The following is a 27,471-nucleotide window of genomic DNA, read 5'->3' as shown; positions in this document are numbered from 1 at the left end:
GCCCGATGAAGTGCCGTTTCGTTCCTGCAAACGGGTATACGCCCAAAGATGTATAATTATTATTGAGGGGTCCTACCTTTTCAATCACACATCACTCAGCTCTACCGGTAAATCTGTTTACGTGAGAAGAGAGAGCATGAAAATTGATATCAATATACATACAATTCCCGATCATATTGACCAATTCAATCATTAATTATTGAAACTTTTCGCGCTTCGCGCGTCTAGATGAGAATAGCTGGGTCAGTAAATGGACAGTGGACACCCAATGTAGATGACTATACATATGCCGTTCACCATACGCAACCTACTCTCGTCATCGCAATTGTCCACCGCCGTCGCTGAGTTCGTGATAAGTTGTAATAAGTTCATTTAGTTACAGCTTGATTTGAATTTCCTGACGACCGTGGCGCACAAGGCCATAAATGGCGAAAAGCACCACTCATATTTGTAATAACAATAATAATAATATTAATAATCTTCGATTACAAAAAAATAATGTTCTATCAGCGTTCATTTTTCAAAACCAAAGTTAAATTGTCAGTAGGAGGAATAATAAAGTAACTGCTCCACGCAATATTTGGCCTACTCTAAACTTTCTGGGGTATCTAATACCATAGCTCTATATTAGTGGTCGGGACCCTTTTTTGTGTAAAGAGCCATACTGTCCCTATTTTTCCATTTTGACCAGTAAAGAGTCATACATGTCAATCAGCTGTTACATCACAATTGAAATTCCGTGACGTCATTGTAGAACTACAGCAGTATATATTATACCCACTCTAAGCTGTGATACATCATTGATGTCGGGTCAATTATTAATGGTATTTTCTATCGATGTTCATTAATGACACGATTTTGCACATTTCACATTTCATTTCCCAAAATCTCACAATTTTCATATTTATTATTCGAAAATAAAGCGCGATGCGAGATGTAAGGCACATGAAATGGTAACGCAATTCATCGTAAATAGCTTAGAATCTATCACAACTGCTGATATTAATCGAATATAACTGTAACGAGTCCGAAAATCTAAATACTGGTAGACTTCTTTTCTCAAAGCATTCGGTGTTATAAATATAACGTTGCGCCACACGCCTAAACTCCACCGTCGGCACTACAGCGCTGCTTACCAATCAAGAACGTGGATAGCTATGACGTTGTTCGCAATTGTGAATCAAACGACAACGACAGTTTGTTTGTTGCTGTGGTATTCATGGTGTTTGTCGACTACTATGGTCATTTACTGCCGACTTATAGCCGGCCCACCTCTAGTCACTTTGTAAGACAACGCTTACGCGGATGAGGTGGTGAGGAGGAGCCTAGGTAAACCTCCAACACTTAGGTATCGAAATTCTGGAGTCGAGTTGACATTGGTCGGACTCGAACCCGCACTCATTGGTGTTGCAGCCGCGCTTCGTACCATTGCGCTATCTCGTTCATTTTGCGACCTTGATCATGAAGACAATGCGTTTTTGAAAACTGCGTTGTCTTATAAACTTCGACATGTCTGCTATCGTCTTTGATCAATCAACGTATCGTGCAATCCAAGTCGGGTACGTCGAATTCGCGACTCGCGAGTGACATTGGTCGCCGGCGAAACAGCAACTTACATTTGAGGATTTTGAAATAGGGTCTCGAGCCCCTAAACTGGAAACGGCATTGTCGATACCTCCCAACAACATGTTTATACTGTCACGAGAATAATTATTCTGGCCGAGATGAAAATTTACTAACAGGTAGCTGCAATATTGATCAATTCAGAACAAAAATGAATATGTGGCAAAGAGCCACATTTTGTACCCAAAAGAGCCATATATGGCTCGCAAGCCATATGCTCCCGACCACTGCTCTATATGATTATACAATATGTATATTAGGGCTCTTCAAAAATGACTTTTTTTCTCAAATCGTACTGGCTACTTGATAAAACTGTTGGGTTACCTAATTTAAGCCTACACACAAAATTTGGTTCAATTCCAGCCAGTAACCGCTTTGCTACAGGAGAAGAAAGTTTCTATTTATTATATAAAAATAAATAATAAAAAATTTGAAAATTTTCTGTTCACCCCATGAAAGCGTTCGGCTGTCTATAGAAACTATGCTGGCCAAATTTGGTTCAATTCCAACCAGTGGAAGCGGAGTTATTGCCGTCGACAAATTTGGATTTGAATAAAATAGTATTTACGGTGACCGATTCTTTGTTTATTTATTATAATTCTGCTCACCGTAAATACTATTTTATTCAAATCCAAATTTGTCGACGGCAATAACTCCGCTTCCGCTGGTTGGAATTGAACCAAATTCGGTGAGCATAGTTTCTATAGACAGCCTAACACTTTCATCGGGTAAACAGAAAATTTTCAAATTTTTTATTACTTATTTTTATATAATAAATAGAAACTTTCATCTCCTGTAGCAAAGCGGTTACAGGCTGGAATAGAACCAAATTTTGTGTGTAGGCTTAAATTAGGTAACCTAACAATTTTATCAAGTAGCCAGTACGATTTGAGAAAAAAAGTCATTTTTGAAGAGCCCTAATGTATATAAGATAATAACGCACGCTCCGTCATGTTTGTTTCACATTAAGTCAATTGAGATTGATTGGTCACATTCGACTGCCAGTGAAGATCTCATATCAGCTCTTTGCGACCTGATGAAATTTGCTGTAGAAAGACTGACTTTACATAAGTGGATCATTGATGCTAGATGGAGTCAGAGACTGGAAGACACGTTGCAGCTCGAAAACTCAAAGGTTGGATTCGAATTTCGTAATGCTAACGTTAAAAAGTCTCGCTGCCAACATGAACATGTACGATGCCAAGTGACGTCACAATGCTAATTGGAGAACTATCGATTTTCGCCTTCCTGTATGGTGTAGGCCTATATAACCCGACGGTGTAGCGTAAGTTATTGCCGGAGTAGTCATCTATTAGTACACTTGGTGTCATTTGAAACAGCTCGCGTTTAGGATATTGAATTTTCAGAAATAGCTAGTGTCAAAACCAGGGCTTTGGAGCAGTCGTAAATTTTATACTGCTCCAGCTTCGGCGCTCTCTTCTACGACGACTTATCAACGGCTCCCAGTTCCGGAGCTCATTGATACAACTGCCCCGGCTCCAGCTTCGGCTCCGGCAACTATGACTCTGTTGTCGCCGTCGCATGCAGCCATCATTTTGTCGGTGTATGCAAAGTCCTGTGACGTAATAATTACTTCGTGTCGTCTGTCGATGGCGTCATATCCGCACGAGAACGCAATTTACTCCCTGCAATTGCATGTACATTGTACACATGATACAACATTAAAACAGTGATGTAATGTTTTAATACCGGTACTGCGCTCGTCAATATCAAGTGATGCAGTCCAATTTAATCTTGAAATGATGCTATTTGTTCAGATGTAACTGCAGAAATTAGCGCATATTGCGACCTTATCAGCAGAAATCCACTTTTTTCAAATATACCTATTGGCTTCAAATTCGTTATTGGTGCGCTCGTTACCAGTCCGTCGTCGATCAAGTTTAGTGGAGTATAGAAGTTTCCCCTTCAAACGAATCGAATAAACTTGCTCGCAATTAGTGGTGGTGCATCAATATTTGAGAACTTTAAGTCAATGTCATACACTGTACAAGTCAGTAACCAATTATACTGCAAGCTCTGAGATTGCGTGACAATTCAGGAATACGAGTGTATCAAGCAGAAAAGAATGAATACACAAAATTGATGATTAGAATATGGAGAGCGCGGTTCCAGTCACCAATTGCCCTCTAATATTCAACACCAAGGCAGGGTTCGGAGACCGCATTGAATAGTTCGCATCGCGGCAATTGTAGGCTATAATAGCGATCTTGGGCTGATTCGATGCATTTCCCTATTTACGTTCGCAAATCGTTACTGGAGTAAACGATCGTGCGCTTGGATTAATTTCAATTCATAGGCGAAAACGATAACTCAATATCCAATTTTGCGCTACCATTAAAAAACTTTCATCGAAGAACGGGGATTTGCACGTAAAATTCAGAAAGAAGACAATGTTTCTCGGCGTGCGGCATGTGCGCCCCTAAATCCACATGGGCAGCAATGTCATGGTTATATCCTATGGCGTCGCTTATATATTCGTCTCAATGCTAATTGGGTATGGTGCTCATCTCACATAAGCAACAATCCCGTTTTGTGGCATGCATGGTTTTCATTATTTTTCGAACCACAGAATTGGCCATCGGTGTTTGCTGATTTGAGGGTATACCTGTAATACAGTAATTACGGTGTAAGCGCGGCAAATCCAGCCTGCCCAGGTTTGGCGCATGTATATGAACATTTAAACATGGTTAGTTAAAAAAGGTGGTGCCAACGAGGCAACAATTCTCAATATTTTGAACGATTATCGTCAAATTATGTGAATTCAGCCTTCGGTAAAAGCATAGCATCTTATGAAATATATCGGAGCCGGAGCTACTGTTGATACAACCGGCTCGAGCTCCAGCTCCGGATCCTCTTGAATTTTATGTTGAGCTTCGGCTCCAGCTCCGGCTCCGCTTAAAATGCACGGTTCCGGGGCTCCGGCTCCTTGCTCCGGATCCGGATCCAAAGCCCTGATCAAAACACAGAGTGTCAAACTGGCGAGGTCAAAACAGCAAGTATCATAACAGAGTGGCATTCAAAACAAGGAATGTAAAAACAGCGAGTATTATAATTTAAAGCGAAGAAAAATAGTTAGTCATTCAAATTGACTCCAATAGCTATAATCTCACACCTAGCCGCAACACAAGGCTAACGCGACTCCAAACCTTAACCAAATATAACGCGGCCTTATTCCTAATCCCAACTATAACAACTCTATATTTTGCGTGGCTCACTCACTGTTCTGACACTCTCGATTCCGAACGGCTCGCAATTTTGAATGTCTCGCCGTTTCGTCCGGATACCATCCGAACGATATCACTGACTCTGGTTGGAGATTGAAGCGGAATGTCGTATATTGATCTCATAAAAACAGGTGTTCAATAAAGAAGTTCTTCCGGAGGAACACTCTTGCACACGGATGTCAAACTCAGAGGATTTGCGAGCCTGAATATCTGTCGGTTGCTTGTGGGCCAGACCAGTTGATAACGCAATTTGTTTCGCATCCATTGTTGCATATTGCCGTGGCGAATTTGTGATATATATCCCACAAAAAATAGTGAATCGTGCATTTTGTATAATCACCCCTGTTATACGTCACTTTTAAAATTCTCGTAAATAACTTCTCGAATAACTTGTTATGGATATTATAAACTACTTGTGGTGATTTTGTTTTCGTTTATTTCTACAGGCCGAATATCTTCAATTTCCGGATACAAGAATGGTTCTCAAGCATGCATTATTGATGAAGATGTTCCGTGAAAAATTCAATGCTATGTCACCATATTAATATCATCCAGCGGAACAAGTTTATCTTCCACATTTAGATATAAATAAACAATTGCCATAAATTCTAATTTACAAAATTTCACTTCAATAGCGCTCAAAAATTCACTCTACGGACAATCGGACATATTTGTTGCATGAGATATTTTTTCCAAATCAATATTTGGCAAATGTTTTTGAAAAACGTAGTAGAGCATAGCAGGTAAAGGATAATGAGGGTCATTTTCTGGTTGCTACGTTGGGATTTTTATCTATTAAATTGCGTGCGTTTCACTGTGCCTTCATTGCTCTTTCCCAAATAAATTGACCGCAAACGAAGTGATCGAAGCTTATAGCTTACGATATCGTAAACTAGTATAGTAAAGTAATTTAATAGTAAAATGTGTATTTCTGTTTTCTGTTCTTACCTTAACCAAACCTCTTGGTTAATTGAAATTGAATTCGAATATAGTTTATATAGTCATCAACCATTGGCGCAGGCTCGAATGTATATTGCACCTTATCAATACGTTTCTCTATTATCTATTTTGGCTGGTAACTATAAACTGAGGCTATGCAATTACTTACGTAGTTTAGCAGTTCTACGTATGTGTGAGCGATACAGCGCCTACTTGCCTGTATATTTAACTCTATATTCGTTCATTGGTTCAGAATCAATGACCACTCAATCTGTATTTCAGACAGCCAGCAAAATGCAATGACATAATCATGCCTCATACTTCAAAAAGGCAACTTGACTTGAATTATGACTTGACTCGTGACTTGACTTGACTTGACTCGATTTGACTCGAGTCACCTCCAATAATCGAGTGACTTGACTTGACTCGAGTCACCTTCGAAAATCGATTGACTTGACTTGACTCGAGTCAAAATGTGCAATGACTCGAAATGACTCGTGACTCGAAGGTAGTGACTTGATCCCAACACTGTTAAATTCTAAGCACGTTTATATTTGCTTTAGGTGAGTAACTTCATGAATCCATCCGTTTTCGGGTTTATCCTTTTAATTCACTACCTACGAAATGGTTGACATGTGCAAGCCTTACGAACTAGATTTTTTTGGGATCGACTCATTATACGCAACGACCATTTCTATGTACTGCACACAGACAAGTATCTGTTAGTCCATTATTTGTAGTATGGTAGTTTACTTACGCTTTCCTGTGTTAGCTTAGCATACTCTCGCAGAAACAGCTTGCTTTTTACTAGTAGCCCGTTGGCTATATCCCACTAAATATTGAATAGGAGACATAGGTACATGTCTCTGTATTGCAAATAATTAGCAAGAATATTATACCGAAATCTTTCTAGTCAACTAATAGCTTTGTGACGTCATGAATGTACTCAGAGTATGTCTGATTGACAGAGTTCCATGATGATGTTGCACTAATATTGGTCAAGTATAATTTTAGTTTAATCGCTACAAACTGTAATCCCAATATTTCAGCTGTTATATATGTAGAAGTTACCAATACAACTGCGATCACCACATTCATGTCCCTGTTTTAAGGTAAGGTCTTATCTGCAAAATCACAACCCAAAAATTACAATATGCTTGAAAATTTTTCTAAATTCCAAGTCCCCACGGTGTTTCATATACTTTATGACACATGGCATGACTGTGGTGTAGGCCTATACTTGGTTAGTTCACGGTTGGAAGTAGCACGTTTGCAAGTGTCGGAGGTTGATCAAGGAAATGATCAAAGGATCAAGGTAAGATAAAACGAACTCAAATGAAAATAGCAAGGAAAATCGTCTAGAAAGGAACATTGCCGAACGATCATGTTTTTTGCCGAGGTGGATCTTATATTGAGACATTATACTTGATAGATATGATATTTATGTGTTTATTATATCGCAGTGTGTCATGTGTGTCGCATTGTGTGATTTAGTAGATGAAAATATTAGTATGATTAATTATTAATAACATGATTAGTTGAAAAGAAACTTCTAAAATCACAATTCCAACGTCTCTGCTCAGTCACCTATCTGGCACTATTTGATGAGATGTGATGTCGGAGAAACTGTTGTGTCGTCCTTGACTAGTAGTTGAGCAAGGGGTTAGCGCTTCAGAGCAGATGCTTTACCGTTACAGGCACGGGAATCAAATTATGAGTAGCATTTGGAAAGTTGGTAACTTGAAAATGAGGCCTTGATATCAGCGTTTATGCAAAGGTGGTTAGCACACTAGAAAAAGTCGTCGCACGATTTTGAATGACTGTGTTTAAATCAGTGGTTCCCAACCTTTTTCGGTGTCAGGGCCAAATTTAGAATTTCAGAGTACGGTCGGCGCCGCACGAATACCAGGTCAATGAAACGGACCCAAAATAGTCATCAAAACATGAAAATTGGCATGGTTCCGATCAATCGCTTGACGCCATTGGCCATTGTTCTGGTCATTGTGTTGCTGCGCTGCCATTGTTCAGTAGTTTTATTGCTCTGGCGAGATTTTAATTTGTATTTTTGGAATCAGTGCAACACTAGCTTTCGATAAAGACCGGTCCTATCAAATTATGCGGACGCTTCGGTCGTGAGCTATAGGACTACCAATTATGCTGCTTTGGGGGCGATTTAGTGAGTCAGCTTTTATCGCCTAGAGTTTCTGTAATTCATGATTTAATCGGTCAATATGATCGGGAATCGCATATATATTGCCTTAAATTTTTATCCACTCTCTGCTGCTGCCGAGGGAGGTGTGTTTGAAAAGGTAGGGCCTCTCAATAATAATTAAACACCATCGTGCGTATACCCGTTGGCAGGAACGAAACAGCACTTCGTCAGCCCCCCCTCCGGATTATGTGTGTATTTACCAGTTTTACTGTGAATAAAGAATATAATAATAATAATAATAATAAATTGGTACGATTACAGCCCAGCACCGGTGACAGAAAACGAACAAGTAAAAATTCTGTGGGATGTACCAGTTATATCTAAGGCTGGGCACAATGATTCGAGTACTCGAATCTGAATCGAGTATTAATTTTAATGATTCGAGTCGAGTAGTAAAATGCGATTTTTTCGAGTACTGAAATTATATGCTCCTCGTCACTGAAAGTTAATTTATCAAAGAGAGTTACAGTTCCGATACTATTTTTCACTTTGGAAGCCTTGAAACTACGGCTGGCCGTATCGTATCATACGAAACACGGTATAAACTTTACTTATACTATAAAGTATTAGTAGAAAGCTATGAACGTTACCGGAAATAGCACATTTCCGAAGTCATGGTCATCCCACAACATCGTCACAAAGTGCAATGAAATCGAAATGGTCGAAACAAATACTAAGTATCTCTAAGGTGTTGCATAACAGGCCAAATATTCTTGATGGTGGCATAAAAGGTACATATTTGAACTTGGATATATTGCATTCTTTTATGACGTCATATTTACTGATACTCGAATACTCGACTCGAAGCATAATACATGATTCAGAATCGAATCACCCAGGTACTCGATTTTGCCCAGCCCTAGTTATAACTGACCGCGAAGTCAGAAGCAACCGCCCGGATATAATCGTCAAACTAAAAAAGAAAAGAGAATGCTTATTCATTGTCCCAGCTGATCACAGCCTACTGCAAAAAGAATCAGAAAAACACTCCAAATACGCAGACCTCAAAATGGAAAGTGAGAAAATGTGGCGATGCAAAATAAACATTGTACCGATAGTCATTGGCGCTACAGGGGTCGTGAGCAAAAAACTCATGAGACATATCCAACAAATTCCGGGTAACGTTCGATTCGACATGATCCAAAAGATCACATTATTGGGCACTGTGCACATTCTTCGGAAGGCCTTGAATGCACCACTGGACTAAAATTACACTTGTGAATCACAGCATCATTTCTGTAATTTCGATTCTTCATCTTCAATCATCTCTACCTCTGTAACCCTTGCCAATTCTTCAACTGCTGCAATTCTGTAATCTGACTTCTCCGTGTATTTCATAGGAATAACAATTTGAATGTATTACTGAAATTTTAAAAATTTACTCCAATCTCGCCATTTTCCTTTGGGGGCAGGTTGCTCCCCGGATTATGTGTGTATCTACCAGTTTTACTGTGAATAAAGAATATAGTAATATTGAGAGAAACGATCTGGGAGTCAATGCCTCTTCATGGACAGCACAAGAAGTTAACTTCACAGCCCCATGTAGACGAGCTTTCATAGACCTGGCTATCCAGCTCTGGTCTGAAACCGGCAAGCGAAGGATTCATTTTCGCAGCACAAGACCAATCGCTTCCTACAAAATACTATCGCAAAAGAATTCTGAAGCAAAACACAGACGGCAAATGCAGAATGTGCCACAACCAAAATAAAACTGTGGCACATCTCATGTCCGGCTGTGGTGCACTTGCAGCTACCGAATAGACATGGAGACACAATAGGATTGGGCACTACATTCATCTTGAATTATGCAAACATTTTAACATCACCACTTCGACAAAAAATTGGTACGATTACAGCCCAGCACCAGTGACAGAAAACGACCAGGTAAAAATTCTGTGGGATGTACCAGTTATAACTGACCGCGAAATCAGGAGCAACCGCCCGGATATGATCATCAAGCTAAAAAAGAAAAGAGAATGCTTGTTCATTGAACTGGCTGTCCCAGCTGATCACAATATACAACAAACAGAATCAGAAAAGCAGTCCAAATACGCAGACCTCAAAATGGAATGTGCGAAAATGTGGCGATGCAAAATTTACGTAGTACCGATAGTCATTGGCGCTACAGGGGTCGTAAGCAAAAAGCTCATGAGACATATCCGACAGATTCCGGGTAACGTTCGATTCGACATGATCCAAAAGATCACGTTATTGGGCACTGTGCATATTCTTCGGAAGGCGTTGAATGCACCAGTGTTGGGATCAAGTCACTACCTTCGAGTCACGAGTCATTTCGAGTCATTGCACATTTTGACTCGAGTCAAGTCAAGTCAATCGATTTTCGAAGGTGACTCGAGTCAAGTCAAGTCACTCGATTATTGGAGGTGACTCGAGTCAAATCGAGTCAAGTCAAGTCAAGTCACGAGTCAAGTCATAATTCAAGTCAAGTTGCCTTTTTGAAGTATGAGGCATGATTATGTCATTGCATTTTGCTGGCTGTCTGAAATACAGATTGAGTGGTCATTGATTCTGAACCAATGAACGAATATAGAGTTAAATATACAGGCAAGTAGGCGCTGTATCGCTCACACATACGTAGAACTGCTAAACTACGTAAGTAATTGCATAGCCTCAGTTTATAGTTACCAGCCAAAATAGATAATAGAGAAACGTATTGATAAGGTGCAATATACATTCGAGCCTGCGCCAATGGTTGATGACTATATAAACTATATTCAAATTCAATTTCAATTAACCAAGAGGTTTGGTTAAGGTAAGAACAGAAAACAGAAATACACATTTTACTATTAAATTACTTTACTATACTAGTTTACGATATCGTAAGCTATAAGCTTCGATCACTTCGTTTGCGGTCAATTTATTTGGGAAAGAGCAATGAAGGCACAGTGAAACGCACGATCATTGAATTTTTAGTCGCTCTCACGGGTTACACGAGCGTTCCACGAGCAATCCGACCATATGCAAGATACAATGAATTTTATCGACACCGATTACTTGATGACTTGAAATTGACTCGTGAATTTTGCTCCGAGTCACGAGTCAATCCACATTTTTGATACGCCGAGTCAAGTCAAGTCAAGTCATTCTAGAAAAGTGACTCGAGTCAAGTCAAGTCACACGAAAAAGGTGACTCGAGTCTGACTCGAGTCAAGTCATGACTCGAGTCATCCCAACACTGGAATGCACCACTCGACTAAAATTATACTAGTGAATCACAGCATCATTTCTGTAATTTCGATTCTTCATTTTCAATTATCTCTACCTCTGCTCTGTAACCCTTGCCGATTCTTCATCTACGGCAATTCTGTAATCTGACTTAGACTACATGTATTGCATAGGAATAACAATTTGACTGCATTACTGAAATTTTAAAAAATTTACTCCAATCTCGCCATTTTCCTTTGGGTGCAAGTTGCTTCCCGGATTATGTGTGTATTGACCAGTTTCTTACTGTGAATAAAGAATATAATAATAATAATAAACTTTGTCTAGGCCTCCCATAGGATGATGAACCTACCCGTACCACCTTGTTCGCTTTTGCCACGAAACTAGCTGTACTGTGAAACAGAGGTGGTCAGTAACGAAGTTCTTCTACTTTTTCGAAGTACTCAAGTAGTTTTCCTCTACTTCTGGTACTTACTCAAGTAGATCTGATTTTCGCTACTTCTACTTCTACTTCGTAATATTTTGTGATCTACTAACTTACTTTTCGCTATTTTCAGTTTGTCAAGTAGAAGTAGTCTAATCCTCCAATCAGGAAGATAGCCTGAGGAATTTCGGGCTGTTTTCACGGAGTATCAACATTTAATTTTCATTAAGTTGAGTAAGGCCCAGAATTTTCCTCACGCTTCGCGCACATTGGATATAGAGTATCCAGTATGATTTCACGAAAGTATCGGTGAATACAATTTAGCTAGCGGAATGCGTGGTTCCGTTCACGCCGCATTGTCGCCCATGGATATGAAATATTTCATCACAGTATATAGGGCTCATCATAACGTTTGAAAGTGATATTTCGCAATCTAGCATTTACTTATCATATCGTAATCTAGCAGACCATGTCCATGACCATCTAATCTGGAAATGTGAACTCCCACTTTTTTTAGTTTTAGACCTATTTTAGCATAAGATCTTTGAAACTTTCTGGAATTAAGACAGGAAATACATTTTCCGCTTTTAGAAGTAGTATTTATCTTTCACTCTCAATTCCCAGTATCATACTTTAAGTTCTAATTAGTATCAGTTCTTTTGTCTGGATAACATACACGTTGAAGTATAAAAGCAAGTGTAGTAATGCCTATAATTTCCGGAAATTAAGCTACATAATATGGCATTTATCCGATTCATATTTTTTTAGCGTTCACTAATCGCGCAAAGTGTTTATACCGCATCCAATACAACTTCTCCGTATATGGCTCTTCAACTAAACTACGGGCCTTGTAATATGGGGGAGGGTGCCATACCATGATATTTTCTAAAACGTGCTGTTCGAGTAAACAGGGGATTAGTATCGCATTTCTTTATGCTTATGCTGTCTAAAACTGGATACCTCCTGGTATGCATCGATAGAAATAAAGCTCTGCACCTTTCGAATAGCTCAATTTGCAGCTTTTGGTAACCCATGCGAACGAAACATGATCGTTTTTCACAACTACTTCTGCTGTGAAGCGAGCCAGCGCGAAGCACGGAAATTTTCGTTAATTCATGATAAAATCGGTCAATATGATCGGGAATTGCATATATGTTTCTATCAATTTCTTGACCTCGCTGCTCACGTAAACAGATTTAGCCAAGCAAGTGTATTTTATACATATCAATTTGATTTATGTCATAACTCGATTTCCTAATATTTTTGGAGGGGCGCACGAAGGCTAGCCGGGGGTCGCGGTTGGGAATCACTGGTTTAAATTGTTATTGTCGATTTTACTCATAGGTCGGCGTTGATCCGCCTTGATTTTTTACGTCGTTCCATAACTGGACTGGATAATATGGCGGTCGGCAATATTTAGTAAACATTTATACCTCAACTGTAGTGCAAAATTTAATTTGTGAAATGTTCTATGCTCTAATTATAATTCAAATTTTAATTTCAGGTTTGACTGTACATGCTACAGGAGAACTGTAAGTAGTGCGAATCGACCTTGCTGTACACTTGCACAGACATTGCTATTCTCGTGCTCATGGGGATGAACTATAATTTGATATAAACGGAACTTGATACAATATCCAAGTTTTCGCGAATTCAGTAATTCTAATTCTAATCTAACTTGAAATGAACTGTTGCTGTAATTCTAGTTTTAATCTAATTTGGAAAAATGTATTGCTATAAGCGTAAATCTAATCTCGTTTGGGAAATAACTGTATAGCTATAATTCTAATTGCAATCTAATTTCGAAAAGGTAAGAAATTTGTAGTTGTCCAAGTCTGGATGTGGTTATGTTAATTTTGCTTTTCGGAGTTTTACTAGTCTACAAACTATGCTTAGAAACATTACCGATAAGTAAGTTAAAAAGATTGATAACCACTACAAACAAAGCAACAACACACGATCGTGACTCAGCACACGTGCATTCACGCGTGACTGCTGTCAGCTGATAAGACGGTCAAATAAGTACGAAGCAGCAGCGCTGTCGCAGAAGCGTAGCGTATTGTCGACAAAATGAGTTTCGCGGGGAAGGTTGTGTTGGTGACCGGCGCGTCCAGTGGTATCGGACGCGAAGCGGCACAGGATTTCGCGAAGCACGGTGCTGTTTTAGCTATATCAGGTAGAGATAAGGACGGATTAAACTCAACAGAACTGGAATGTCGCAAGAACGGCGCCAAGGACGTACTACAAATACAAGCAGAGTTCTCAAACCAAAAGGAGGTCGAAAGCGTGGTGGATAGGGTCGTGGAAAAGTATAACCGTCTGGATATACTAATCAACAACGCCGGTGCGTGGAGACCGGGTAGTCTAGTAACGTCAACAGTTGAAGATTTCGATACGCTCTTTGCCGTCAACGTAAAGTCGATGTTCATTTTGACTCAGAAAGCTATGCCGTATTTGGTGGAATCCAAAGGGAATATAGTGAACGTTTCGAGCATTGCCGGGCTACATGCGTTTGATGGTGCTTTCGTATACAGCATGACCAAGGCCGCTGTCGATCAATTCACCAAGCTCGTTGCACGGGAGTGTGCGCCGAAAGGAGTTCGTGTCAATTCAGTGAACCCGGCATCTGTGAACACCAATATAACCAGGTACCTAAAGTTCTGCATACTGGTGTTTCAGCTTACATCGCGAACTTATGCGTCACGTGATTGATCTGGTGCGTTACTTATGTCAAGACAGAATTTGTCGTAAAGCCTTGTGGTTTGAAGCATGTCCTTTCGAAGTATGTCAGATTATATGGGTGCCGCAGTACCGCTACTACGCCAGCGAATTGAGTATTGTTTTTGTGGTTGATACAACCGTAAATTATAATCAAGTTATAAGGGAAGTCGCTTGTCACGACTCACTTGGAAAGCTCTCGCGTACACAGCTTATCAATACTCTAGAGCTGCAATTCAATATCCTATGGCATCGTTATATTCCTTCCATATTATCAAAAATGTTCACACGCAGCCGACTTGTGGTTTAGTTGCCAAGTCTCGACTTATTACATAGCCCTCGGGCTCTGAAATGTTTGTCACAACTAAAAGGCTTAAGTATTGTTTATTGTGGTATGGATGATCGAGACGTAAGACGTTGCATATTATTTTACATTTGCTGGGGCCATACTTGCTACTTAAATAACGTGCAATTATTCAGGCGATTTGCGCTCACGTTTAGGACTGGACAGCGGAAACATTGATTCGAGTACACTTATTTGAATCGAGTGTTGATTGTAATGATTCAGGTCGAGTAGTAGCGTACGACTTTTTCGAACAGTGAAATTATACGCTTTGTGACAAATTGTAAAGAAACAGGTACGGTCGAAAACTACCAAATAATCTTCAATGTGATATAGTACTAGCATTATAGTATGTAGTGGTCGCTCTATCAAATCGCTCTATCAAATATGCCGGACCTGATGTGTGGAACAGTATCCCGCCGGCCATCCGGCAGTCGACGAGCATGTCCACATTCAAGTCGAAATACAAGCAATTACTACTAAATAAATACAGTCCATCCTCAAGATTACCGGACCACGACTGACCTATCGACCTCGCTTCCCATGATATGCCGCCCTATTTCTTGTCGCTTCCTTTTTCTATACTATCTTCCTTACTTTCATTCAGTGTGCATGCCTCCTCTTTACATCGCCTAGGCCAGGGGTCACCAACACGCGGCCCGCGGGCCGCATGCGGCCCGCAAGGTCGTATTTTGTGGCCCGCGGCCTGATTTGGGGAAATTTTTGAAGAACTGTCAGAAAGCCATTTCGAAATGCCGAAATTAATTTCAGTTTAAACATATTGTTGTTGTTGTTCAAAGTAAGCCATTCTACTGTGCCCAATATCACTATTCCTGCGGTTCGGCATGGTAATATCATTGTATGGAGGAATAATTTGCTGATATGAATGGGCATATTGCCTTGGCGTGCAATGGCCCACCACTGCCAAGACCGGTAGGCGTGATAAACGATTTCGGACTCTCCAAGAAATCATGCTTTACGAGGAGATAGTTTTCCAGCAAATAGGCTACCGTCGTACCGTGTCTATAACCAACCCCAATATCGATTCTTAAATCCTGGGGCGGCCAATCTGCGGCAGTAGAAGAGAAATTATGCGGCCGTCGATAATCAATTCAATTAGGATGTGTTGGTGGCTGTCAATATTATGCAAATTGCATTTACGAATTGACTCCTTAATTAATGTGAGGTTTGAATTATTCTTGAAATTTTCTTCGCGCTTTGTGCGCTTCAGTGCGTGTTGATTTTTGATTTTAATACAGCAGTGTCCTTTGTAGTCTGAGTCCCACAGTACAGATGCGAACAGCGGAGAAAAATGATGCGACCCATGAAGAAATACCAATTTTGAATAGTGTTCTCCTCATCCCGAATTTTTTTTTCTGGTAGGCCTGCGTTTGGGCGAATCCAATATATTTCCACTATAACGACAATTCTAATGGGAGGTCAAAAAATAACTGCATGCAACATAGGGGACTAATGAGAATTGGCCTACCCAAAGATGCACCCCAGCATTAATAAGTTCTCTAAGTTTTTGCAGACACCCCCTGCATAAACTCTACCGGTGAATCTGATCACATGGGCCGAGAAAGGATGAATATTTGATAGTAATATGTGAAACTATACTAATATTAAATGATGAAATTCACTCATAAACATGAAAAAATTTTCTCGCTTCGCGCGACTACAGTGCGTATCCCTGTCGCTCTTCATAACATGACTACATTCACGGTATCATTGCCCATAGTATAAGCCGATATGCGTAAATAGATTTGTCCGGAGTGTACCAGCAATGGACATGGTGAGTTTGACGTGGATATTTGGCCCCAGTTTGTTCATCACCACTATTCACCGGAATGCAGCCGCGGGCTACATGAGTAATCGAAATGCAGCCGTGAAAAGCAAAAAGGTTGCCCACCCCTGTTTTAGTTGCTACAGAGTGTTGTCTGGTATCGTGTGCAGCTAATAGTTCAAAATATAATGAAATTGATGAGCATGATATTTTTGTTGTATTTGTGTTTGTTCAATAAAATATCATGTATTTTGTGGTGACTATGTCCATCGCCCGTGTAAGAGAGCACAGCAGAGAGCACGTAGTTGTTAAGCTGCGTTGGCTATGTTATTCTCGATTTTGTAGTCATGCTGCCCGCGGCCTCTAGGAATTTTGAAAAGTGGCCCGCGACCCATTTTGAGTTGGCGACCCCTGGCCTAGGCCAAGGTGGGTGTCTGATTCCATAGACAACTCCTAGTCGCTTCGACATCATCCTTTCTTTTCATTGTATCGCATTTTTTGTGGTGTATTGAATTGATAAAATTGCTAATAAACCAATGATGATGATGATGGTTGCATGAAAGGTACATGTTTGAATCTTCCACGTCTGCTCGCCACCTATACAAAATCAACTGAATCGTGAATGCATTGTACTTTCAAGGTCTATTGAAATCGAGGGAGATTTGGATGCGTTTCAAGAGCGCCGGGCTCAGGCACATCCGATTGGAAGAATGGGCACAACGCAAGAAGTCTCCAAAGCCATTCTATTTTTAGCATCGGACGACTCTGCGTGGACCACTGGAAGCATCTTTGTGCTTGACGGGGGAAGATGTCTGACAGTGAAATAATTGTTTTTCCCGAAGTGTTATTCATTTTGAAATGGCTATCGCTCATGGACAAATATTACAATAATTATATCTCTTTCATATCTGTGCGTGCTCAGGCCGGACGGGGAAGTGGATCCCGATTTGTTGGGTTGCGTTCATAGTCTCAATCCAGTTTTCCTGATAACGTAAATCACTCATATTCAACTTCGTGTTAATCACTCATATTCAACTTCGTGTTTACTGTTTTGTCTATAGCGGAGGAAGGGTATACTGACCTTCTCACCAGCAGGCAAAATGTAATTAACACCGCTTATATAGACTTTCTAGTGGTTCTGCAATATCGTTAATAAGACTTGATAGGGATACTACTCGATGAAACTCGAGCTCAAGTCAAAGGCTCATGTGATCGGAAGAGTTCGTCTGAATGAAGAAAGTTCAAAACCTATAATTTATTTGGCATTAGTCACTAGTGATATAGTAGTTTTAAAGAAGGCATCGCTGACGGGCAGACATTACTGTAAAACAAATAGACAAGTGTAGTCAACGTTCTGTTACTGGCATTTTTTCAAAGGACCATAGTGCTCTCATAGTATGGGTGTAGAGGCAGATCGTTACAGCGAGCGACTGGCACTGTAAATTCGAGGTAAGCGCTCCGAATCAGCTTGCAGCTCGCGAGTACCAAGATAGGACGTCGATCTATCAACAACTGAGAATTGCCCAGCCGACCACGGCCTTCAATAAAATTTTAGATGTCGGAAGCCCGCCAATTGTAGCATTTTGAAATAATGCCTAAATTGATTCCAGTTTCAAGATATCGTTGTTGTCGTTTCAAAATAAACTTTGGCGATGGCAACACCATTCCACAACCACCTGATGTGAATGGGTGTATTGCGTTGACGTACAATGGCCCAGGCACTGCCAAGATCTCCCATAATAGAGAGCTCAGAATTGTACTGACGAAATAATTTAAAAACTTGGTTGCTATAAAAGCGTGGTTTTTGTTTCAATATTGCATTCTTGAGGCCTCTACAAATTTGAAAACTGGCTCGCGACCAGACATGGGGTGATTACTTCACGAATGTAATCGATTGCGATTACGATTACTTGTGAATCCCGCGATTACGATTACGATTACGATTACAGCCAAATCAGGAAGTAGTCGATTACGATTACGATTACTTTCCAAAAGTGATCACGATTACTCACGATTACAGTTGCTTTGCTTCTTAGAACTAATTTCAGAAGAGATATTGGAAGACAATATAAATAAGGCTTGCGATGAAAAGGTCTAATGAGATAAAAACTTTCTTTATAAATCATACGTGATTCGCTTGTTACGTCATGATGCACCCATTGCCCACTTTTATGCAGGACTATTCTATTCGTCGCACCCAACGATTTGCATTCTTGCCAGGTTCGTAACTTCCACTCCCCAATAGGACCGGGAGCGAGCTCTAAGGGGACTCAAAAGCATTTCGTCAATCAACATATTTTCAAGAGAGTTAATTAACTTGAAAAATTTTTTCGAGCTTCGGGATTTAATGTCTCTAAATAGCTTGATTTTGAAATGCATACCTCTCCCCCTCAAGAAAAAAAGCATGCATAATTTATAGGAATAGGCATTTCGGTGTCGGTCATTACCCCGCCACGACACCATAAGACGCATGCAATTTCGGCCAACATGCAACTCCACAAAGTGTGCTACCAAAGAATGACCTTGGCCAAAACGTTGGGTATGTGTCCATTGTCAATAGCCGCGCTCTGTGGACGTGGCAAATAGTCCGGTCCTTCCAATCTGAGTCCTAACAATGCAAATGCCACCCGGGGCACTCACAGAGGAATGAAGACATGACAATTTGTGTGTGCGTCTCACGAAAGTTTTTACTTTAGTCTGCTACGTTAGGGCCACTACAGAATCTTTTGATTATATAAAAGACGGGAGTTCACGAATTAACAACATACAATAATGAAATTATAACAACATACCAGATGCTATAATTATGAATTACTTGCCCCCAGCTCTACCGGTAAATCTGAATGAATAGCAATATAATGCAATTACCAATATTATTGACGAAATTCAGTCATCAACTTGAAAACTGACCCAATACCCCAATACCCAGGGTTGTAATGACTCGAGTCATGACTCTCAACTCGACTCGCGATTTTTTGGTGACTAGACTTGACTCGAGTCATTTTTTGCATTGACTCGACTTGTACTCGAGAGTCATTTTGCATGACTCGAAGCAAGTCCTATGACTCGAGACTAGAACGGCCAAGACAGACATTCCATGTAACTTCGAAGAATAGTAAACTTACCACATTAATTGTATTTCGTCTATCAGTCCCGATACTTGGAAATAGGGCCGTAAAGTATGAAAACTGATGAAAATTACTATATTATAAATACGACCCATTCTATATCACTCGAGCAGAGTTGAAAAAAGTGGGTTGAATCGGATTGATCAGATAACTGATCTGTGAACATAACAACTTGGACTCGTAGCCTACTCGAGTAAAAAAATATGACTCGGACTCGACCCTATACCAGCTGACTTGGACTCGGACTTGACTCGGGGGTGAATTGAAAATGACTCGACTTGACTCGAGTCAAAACTATAAAAGTGAGATTGACTTGTGACTCGGAACATTATAACTTGGTTACAACCTTACCAATACCAACGTTTGAAGTGGGGGACGAATTGCTGTTTTGGTCCTGACTGTACCTACAACCCACGCTAACATGGTGTATAAGCGGATGGCTATGGCGACAGGTATAAATGTCGAGTGAAGAATTGTGAAATAACGATTGGCGCCCGTTTCAAGTAGTCATATGAGAATAAGATAAAGTGAACTTAAAATTCTACCTTCAACTTAATACAGATACTGCAAACTGCCGTTATGCCGTTACGAGAAACGGCAAAGAACGGCTCGGTTATGATATATAAACGCAGCTGTTGATTTTAACCATCGTAATGTTTTATTTGACGAGTACAAAACTTCAAATCTTTGCCTACGTATACTACATAGATAGGCCTACTGCTCGCCAAGCAGCAACGGTCAAACTGCGTTTAACTATAAGCATAATCAAACATCAATGCATAAGTTACTATCTGAAACTATAGGCCGAGTGGTGATTATTATCTTGCTGCGAGGTAGTGACGTCTGGAGTGTATTGATAACCTGATAGACAGCTTGGCTTACACTGTTCTAACAATAACACAACAATGTACAGCGAATACATATTTACCTGTGGATACTTCTTACGCAAGGACGAGCAAAGCTAATATTTCTGACGGAATAATGAGCAGTGGCGTTTGAAAATCAAGCGCTTGCGCTATCAATAATCTTGTATAATATCTCTTCCTTGTTCACGAATGTTCGGTTATGTCAAATTCATTGTACAAATAAAAAGTAATCGTTCTTTCACAAAAAAATCGATTAGATATGTGAAGTAGTCGATTACGATTACTTTGGATTTTTTTCGAATGTAATCGATTGCGATTACGATTACTTGAAAATGCTGTAATCGTCGTAATCGATTACGATTACTAATCGCGATTACCCCATGTCTGCTCGCGACACGTTTCGAGTCGGATATAATCCAGACTCGGGCAGCCATGATTTATGGAAACAGCTGAAATTTTCAACTGAAGATGGACAATCGATAATAGATAGTACGTAAACGTCTTACAAAAGCCGGCACAAAATTGGGCAGAGCTATAAGTGGCCCATTCATGAATTGTATACAATGACATGCGTTAGATGTAAAACGACCATTGGAATCGAAATACCATGTATCAGGCTTGTACAATCTACTGTATTTTTAAAATGAGCAACTGGAAATAGAAGTAACGATTCACAACTAACAACCAACTTAAACAAGGTGTTCCCAAACTAGGGGTCGCGGAGACGAAAATTAAATTACAATAATTATTTCTATAATACCAAAAGCGGATGCTATCGGCTTTTTGAAAATAGAACAAAACGACCTCTGTGGAATGCGAACTCTGGGCAGGTCGAAGCGTCATTTTAAAGCGTCACCTAATACTGTCACGTAAGGTTGGTGTCATGCTATCACTATGAATATTAAAGTGCCGGGAGAATAGAAATCAATAGGACGGTATATTTCTTTTCGAGGAAATCTTCAAGAGACCGGTTTTGATGTGTGTCGACAGGATCGATCGTTATCTGCATTTCGCGTGACGCAGAATTTCGCGTCGCAGTGCTTGAATACTTCGGTTTGATGTAGATAGAAATCGTTCCGAAAGACCCTACGTACGTTGCTATTGTCATGATGCGGGATGCAGGTTGACGAATTCATAATTCCGATGATTGCATAATTGCTATTACCCAGCAAACACAAAACTTATTAAAGATATCTTTTAAACATCTTCCATGAGTTCAAAAGATGTCCTTCAATGAAGTGCAAAATATATACATTTGTCGACAGAAATGGATATATATAAGATGTCCTGATAGACATCCTCAAAGATATCCTGATAAACATCCTCAAAGATATCCTGATGGAGATCCTCAAAGATATCCTGATAAACATCCTCAACGATATTTTTTGTACAATTCGAGCCTGTGTGACCCTGAACCCTGGTTGGCTAAACCTGCTATATGCTGCACTTCACACATGAACGAATACGAATCCTCAGTTTTACAAATCATGTATGGCTTTTTGTTCTGTATTGTACCAGTTCAAAATACAAAAAAATGCACTGGACTAGACCTCGACGAAGACAGTTCAAAATACAAAAAAAATGCACTTGACTAGACCTCGACGAAAAATTGGAATAAAAATGGATGAAGAATGAAGGTAAAATAATAGTCCCTGACATAACAAACGTTAGCAAGAAGTAGGCAGCAAGAGGTAGGCCTTTTTGTTCAGAAGGAAAACTAATTGCCAATTTTAAAAATCAGCATGTATATGGCTTTCTGTTCTGTATGAAATCAGTACAAAACACGAAAAAAACATGGATGAAGAAAATACGTTAGCAAGAATTGGGCCTTGATACAGAACTGTGCAATCACTTCAGCCAATACTTCTGCCTCCTCGATAACAGTCTTGCTCCCGTTTTCTCCTTTATCGTCGTCCTATAACATAAATGAATTGATTACGTTGATTGATTAGCAGTAGAGCAATAGTCATTATATGTGTTTGTTTGTTTGTGAGTAATGTGGGACCGTCATGTCAAGTCACATTCATCCAAGGATTCCGAACCGTCTTTAGGAAGTCACGACGAACTTGGTGGAGTGTGACAGCCAAGTCAAACTTTACCATCTACTTCGACGAAATTGTCGATTTAACTCTGCGCGCCAAATTTGGCTTAATTCCAACATATAGAAGCTAATAAACCAGGGGTTCTCAGCCATCTTTTGGCCGTGGCCCATTTTCGGGTTTGAAAATGTTCTTGAGACCCATCTCTTACCACAGAGTAGAGTCGTAGTCCTTTTCAATGTGTGGTAATCACCACCACCAATTTGCATATTTCTCTATTATAAGCACCTTTTTATCTTACTAATCATATTTAAATGTAGACCTAAAGGGACAAAAAATCGAGCAAAGCACGACAAAAATCTACTTCAACAAACGACAAACAAAGTAATTTTGGGTTCAGTCGAGCTCCCCTAATTGGGTGTTTGAAGTGTGGCGGCCCTGGAAGATCGTATAACTCATCGTTATCGTTCTGGGCCAGCTTCAAACATTTCTTTGGTGAACGGGATACTATAGCTAGCTGTAAAATGTACCAGCGAAGTTTCAAATCCCTAATTTTGTATCTCAATGATTTGACATCTACACGTTGGAATTGAGCCATATTTGCCATGCATCTTGTTCGCCACCGAAATAGCCGATCCAATGCTCCCTCTAATTTTTGACGAGTCTGCACACACTCACCAACTCACAGTAGTGCATAACGACTAAAAAAATGACATCACTCCAGATTTTTTCTGTGCGCAGAGACCAACTAAGCACTGTGCAATTGCGCACGTGCGCAGTGCAGCTTAGAGGGAACATGGGTCAGGCAATAGCAATCTGAGCCCCCCACGCGGTACGAATGCGACCAGTTGAGGATGAACTTGCTTCCCGTGTAGAAATGTGAATTGAAAGGAGTTTGAAATGAGTGACGGATTATTGGCAAAAAAGTTTTGGAGACATTGGTTCCACCGCTAAATCTGAGCAAGTGTAACGAGATGATCAAAAATTTATGCAAGCAAGACCAACAATTTTGACAAAATTAAATTACTATAATTTTTTTTTTAATTACATCACGTCAAAGTTTGGGAACCACTGGTATAGTGTTCTGAAGATGAATGGTAGCGGCCCTGGAGGTAGCAACGATTCACTTACTGTCAAATGATATGATAAAGAACGCAGCTGTCACACAGACGTCAGATTCATAAACAAAACTACCTTGCAAGCTCCAATAACAGTTAGAAATCGTCCCACTTTGGTTGTGATTGTTGTATTCTCGGCCGTAGGATTAGCCACTTTACATGCTCCTTCAAAGATAATATAAGTAGATCAGGGGCTGCATTACAAAACAATGCGGCAAATCGGAATCTCCGCCAGCGGTAACAATCTCTCTCGAATGTGATCACCCCATAGTGTCAAAATTGGCATTTCAAAACATTCCAGACTCAACACCGAGTTGCGCAATCAACGCACTTGTTTGTGATTTTGCCATGTCGGCAATGTCAGTAGAAGATGACTTCAAACGAGGGCTTATAAGGCTGTGTGGTCAGCAACGATTTGCAATTTAGCTGCGATGATCTTTCACAAGAAGGGAAAGCAAAATACTTTAACTCTGTAAAAATGCTCTTGAAGGCATTGCCATCGAGGGTTTTGTAATCTCGATTGTAATATCAGTAACAACTTACGTGTAATAGTCTTGTAAAGATTAAAATTTTGAAAACTTCTTTTTTGTCTATTTTTGCTTCTTTGACCTTTTAGGCTGAACAATTGCCACACATCTTTTACAGCTATGCTTGTCATGATATTTCTGACCGTTGAAGCCAATTGTTCACCGTGAAGTCCTTTCAAAGCAGATACCTGTAGTACAAAATACAAATGGCTCTGCCATACGATAGTGGTGTGTACCAGAATGAAAAATCAGCCCAAAAAATAAGTAGGGTTTCGATATTTTTCGAATTCGCTAATATAGCATCAATTCATCATGGTAAAGTACATGCATAAATGAAGATTATACCCCCAAACCCCCCCTGGCTACACGCCTGCATAAACATCAAATAACTTGATGGAACGTTGATCTTGACGAGAGGTTAGATCAGGGTGGGCAACTTCTCCAGTCGGCAGGCCGGATATAGGAAAATTAAGTACTTGGGCACCGGATTGATGAATCGATGCATTAAGCATTATTCGTCCATTTATCCACAAGGAATATATCGTATTTAATGAATGTATTTCAACGACAGCAATGTCACTTCAAAGCCATTTCTCGCCGATAATGGCGAATACAATGTGGATTTGAGAATAACATTGTCATGTAGGCAATCTCGATACTGAATTCATGCGGCCTGCGTCCTCTACCAAATTCGAAAAGTGGCCTGCAACCCATTTTGAGTTGGCGCCCCTGGCATGAGCGGTGCCTTACAAAAACCTAGAAGTGTGCTGTGCTACAAGTCGGCGGTTACGGAATCAAAAATAGGAAATATCAGCCTGCTGACCATTGTAGTCGACAAAAATCATGATTACCACAGACCACATTAGGTTTGATTGCATCGTCAATGCCGATAATGCAAGTCTTCTCGCTTCAACGAACTTACGCGTAAGCTCCACTCTCGCTACGCTGCGCATACATGTATAATATAATAACATAGTCACTAAACGCTGCGCATACATGTATAATATTATAACATAGTCACTAAAATTTGACGTAGTAAGGAATTAGTGAGGAATCTCGGCAAACTGGGGCGGGGCATTATCATGTAGGACAGAAAACTGTCGGCGGGCCGGACAAAATCACTTCGCGGGCCGTATGCTGCCTGCCCCTGGGTTAGATACTCCGGCTAAGTTTGCTCTAATCGACAAAATCATACCAGTTCAGATTTCTTACAATCGCCGTCAGTCAAGTTCTTTTCCAGTTGTTCCAGCCGAGATACGGTTTGGCAGGGGTTTTCAATAAGATCTTCAAGCAAGATTGGGGCTGTTGTACTGTGTATATTTTTTGAGTCGTTGATGATGTGACCTTTAATTAGATCCATCATCTGGTTCATCTGCTTGGAGCTGAGGTACATCATCTGGTTCATCTGCAACTTGATGTCTTTGATGTCTTTACGCATCAGTGAAATATATAGAGTGGTCACTGTGTGCAGATGTTGGAGTTGATGAAGAACATGGAGGAGCTAAAAAATTATTCGAATTCAAGAAAACTGGATTGATCATATGCGATAAACTTACCATTACTTTGTGATAGGCCTTGTTGTTGACAGTCAGAATTTTGCAGTTCAACATTGCTTACAAATGAAGGTTCGTCTGGAAAATAGAGCGACTCTATTGCTTAAATTCGAGAATGAATCAAAGTGTTAGGAGCTTACTGCATTGGTTGATTCCCTGCAACTGGCCGCTACATTCAATGTTGGGATCATGCTGTTCTTGAACACTCTCCTCACTTGATGATGGCAAACTTGCATTTGAAGCATCATTAACAAGAGCACTCTTGCTTGTCACACTTTCATCGCCAGAATCAGGAGGTGACCGCACTCTTGGAGTTGGTATAGGCATGCCTTGTGTCTGAATACTTGGATTACGTTTTTTCTTTGAAGGAACAGCATCATCTACAAAGTATGAAAGTTATACATATGTCACTTCTGCGTATAACATATTAGGCAGAATAACAGTGTAGGCTATACCTTGATTATCAGATGACATGGACTTGTCAAAAAATCTTTTGGCGGCTGACGCTTTCGGTTAGGCCGTTGTAATTCCTTATTTGAAGCGGAAGGCAAGCTACTATTGTCTGCAACTGCCCTCATATCACGAAAGGCCTTGACCCATAAATCTAAAACAGATGGATAATATAGATGGTAAGTTTCCAGATTTATCAAACTACTGGATTTGTAAACAGCGCAACTAGATCTAGAATTACTCAAATTTGAAAACTCGCACAAACTTGAAAAAACGATATTGTATCGCACACGCAAACATAGAACTGCTAATGAAATACTGTACGCAAGTAACTGTATATATAGCTTAGTGGTTCCCAACCTTTTTCGGTGTCAGGGCCAAATTTAGAATTTCAGAGTATATAGTTGGGGCCGTACGAATTCGTGACTGCTTTAGATCAATAAAAAGTTCACAAAATAGAGTAAAATCGAGGAGAACTGCTGCTGGGTTTTACCTCAGCGTATTCAACCGTGAGTCACGTTTTGTACATCTATTCGTAGATTAGTTATCAATACCTATATACAGTAGTGACATAACGTTAGCACTCTACTCAGAACTTTTCTGCAATCCTAATCAACAACTCCAGACTCCAAGCTAAGCAAGAGAATTTTATAAATATAAATTTTATTAGATATCATAAATCGATTTCTTTAAATTTTTGTGGGGGACGCAAGACGGCTAGCTCGAGGCCGCGGTTGGGAATCACTGGTATAGCTACATGCTACAGTCTCATTTTTGTCATGATTCAAGTCATCCCAACACTGGTACTGAGTAACGGTAAACCTTCACAAATTATGAGTTGACTTACCGGATGAGCATTTGATACGTATTTTGTACAGAGTCCAATTGCCCGTGTCATATTTCACTTGTTGATGATGAAACGATCCGTCCCGTCAAATCGGCGGTTCTAGCTCGCTTGAACCGTAGCCACTCTTTCTGGTACTGCCTACGTCTGTGCTTCCCCCGTCTTATTTTATATCTGGGCATTACCATGTTGTAGCTGAGCTCCCACTACACTATTATAGACAAAAGTACAAGAACATTCGATCACAATGAATGATTTTAGCGACCACCATCTGATCTAGCACTGTCACAATAGCTTATATGATATTCGCAAAAGTGCAAACCAAGTTCTATACTTTGTGACATTATACCATACACTATATACCTATGTTTCGTATCAAGCATATATAAATTACCATCTACAGTTCAGTTTTCAGTAATCCTCTGAAGGAATATGGTTGGTTGAGCCTTAATTTACCACGATTAATTCCA

At 40.1% G+C, this 27,471-nt stretch overlaps 3 protein-coding genes across 6 annotated transcripts; 1 reads left to right on the top strand and 2 right to left on the bottom strand.

The window, feature by feature from the left end:
- The first annotated feature begins 13,650 nt into the window (after window positions 1-13,650).
- Window positions 13,651-17,383, top strand: LOC145435571 (3-oxoacyl-[acyl-carrier-protein] reductase FabG-like). The gene is made up of 2 exons (XM_080312856.1): window positions 13,651-14,277; window positions 17,117-17,383. Exons 1-2 carry the CDS (start codon window positions 13,700-13,702, stop codon window positions 17,301-17,303), a joined length of 765 nt encoding a protein of 254 aa, XP_080168982.1. The 5' UTR covers window positions 13,651-13,699; the 3' UTR covers window positions 17,304-17,383.
- A 4,559-nt stretch (window positions 17,384-21,942) lies between these two features.
- LOC145435576 (uncharacterized) lies at window positions 21,943-24,387 on the bottom strand. 2 transcript variants are annotated; one of them, XR_013913895.1, is made up of 4 exons: window positions 24,171-24,387; window positions 23,704-23,792; window positions 22,068-22,385; window positions 21,943-22,020 (listed from the first exon to the last, which is right to left on the bottom strand). XR_013913895.1 is itself a non-coding variant. In XM_080312864.1 (3 exons), the coding sequence occupies exons 1-3, from the start codon at window positions 24,283-24,285 to the stop codon at window positions 22,242-22,244; spliced, it is 348 nt and encodes a 115-aa protein (XP_080168990.1). In that variant the 5' UTR covers window positions 24,286-24,387; the 3' UTR covers window positions 21,943-22,241. The 2 variants fall into 2 exon arrangements, 1 of the variants encoding a protein (XP_080168990.1); XM_080312864.1 differs by having other exon boundaries at window positions 21,943-22,385.
- Window positions 24,388-25,408: 1,021 nt separating this feature from the next.
- LOC145435574 (uncharacterized) lies at window positions 25,409-27,235 on the bottom strand. 3 transcript variants are annotated; one of them, XM_080312860.1, is made up of 5 exons: window positions 27,005-27,235; window positions 26,163-26,311; window positions 25,848-26,087; window positions 25,711-25,785; window positions 25,413-25,655 (listed from the first exon to the last, which is right to left on the bottom strand). In XM_080312860.1, the coding sequence occupies exons 2-5, from the start codon at window positions 26,179-26,181 to the stop codon at window positions 25,585-25,587; spliced, it is 405 nt and encodes a 134-aa protein (XP_080168986.1). In that variant the 5' UTR covers window positions 26,182-26,311; window positions 27,005-27,235; the 3' UTR covers window positions 25,413-25,584. The 3 variants fall into 3 exon arrangements, with proteins under 3 accessions (XP_080168987.1, XP_080168986.1, XP_080168985.1); XM_080312861.1 differs by lacking the exon at window positions 27,005-27,235 and having other exon boundaries at window positions 25,409-25,655; window positions 25,717-25,785; window positions 26,163-26,576; XM_080312859.1 differs by lacking the exon at window positions 27,005-27,235 and having other exon boundaries at window positions 26,163-26,574.
- Window positions 27,236-27,471: the final 236 nt, after the last annotated feature.

Source organism: Botryllus schlosseri, chromosome 3 (assembly GCF_051294905.1).
Source record: "Botryllus schlosseri isolate E-star chromosome 3, Bs_hap1, whole genome shotgun sequence".
Taxonomy (NCBI): domain Eukaryota; kingdom Metazoa; phylum Chordata; class Ascidiacea; order Stolidobranchia; family Styelidae; genus Botryllus; species Botryllus schlosseri.
Note: the sequence above shows the minus strand (reverse complement) of the source record. Positions and strands in the feature narration are given on the sequence as shown.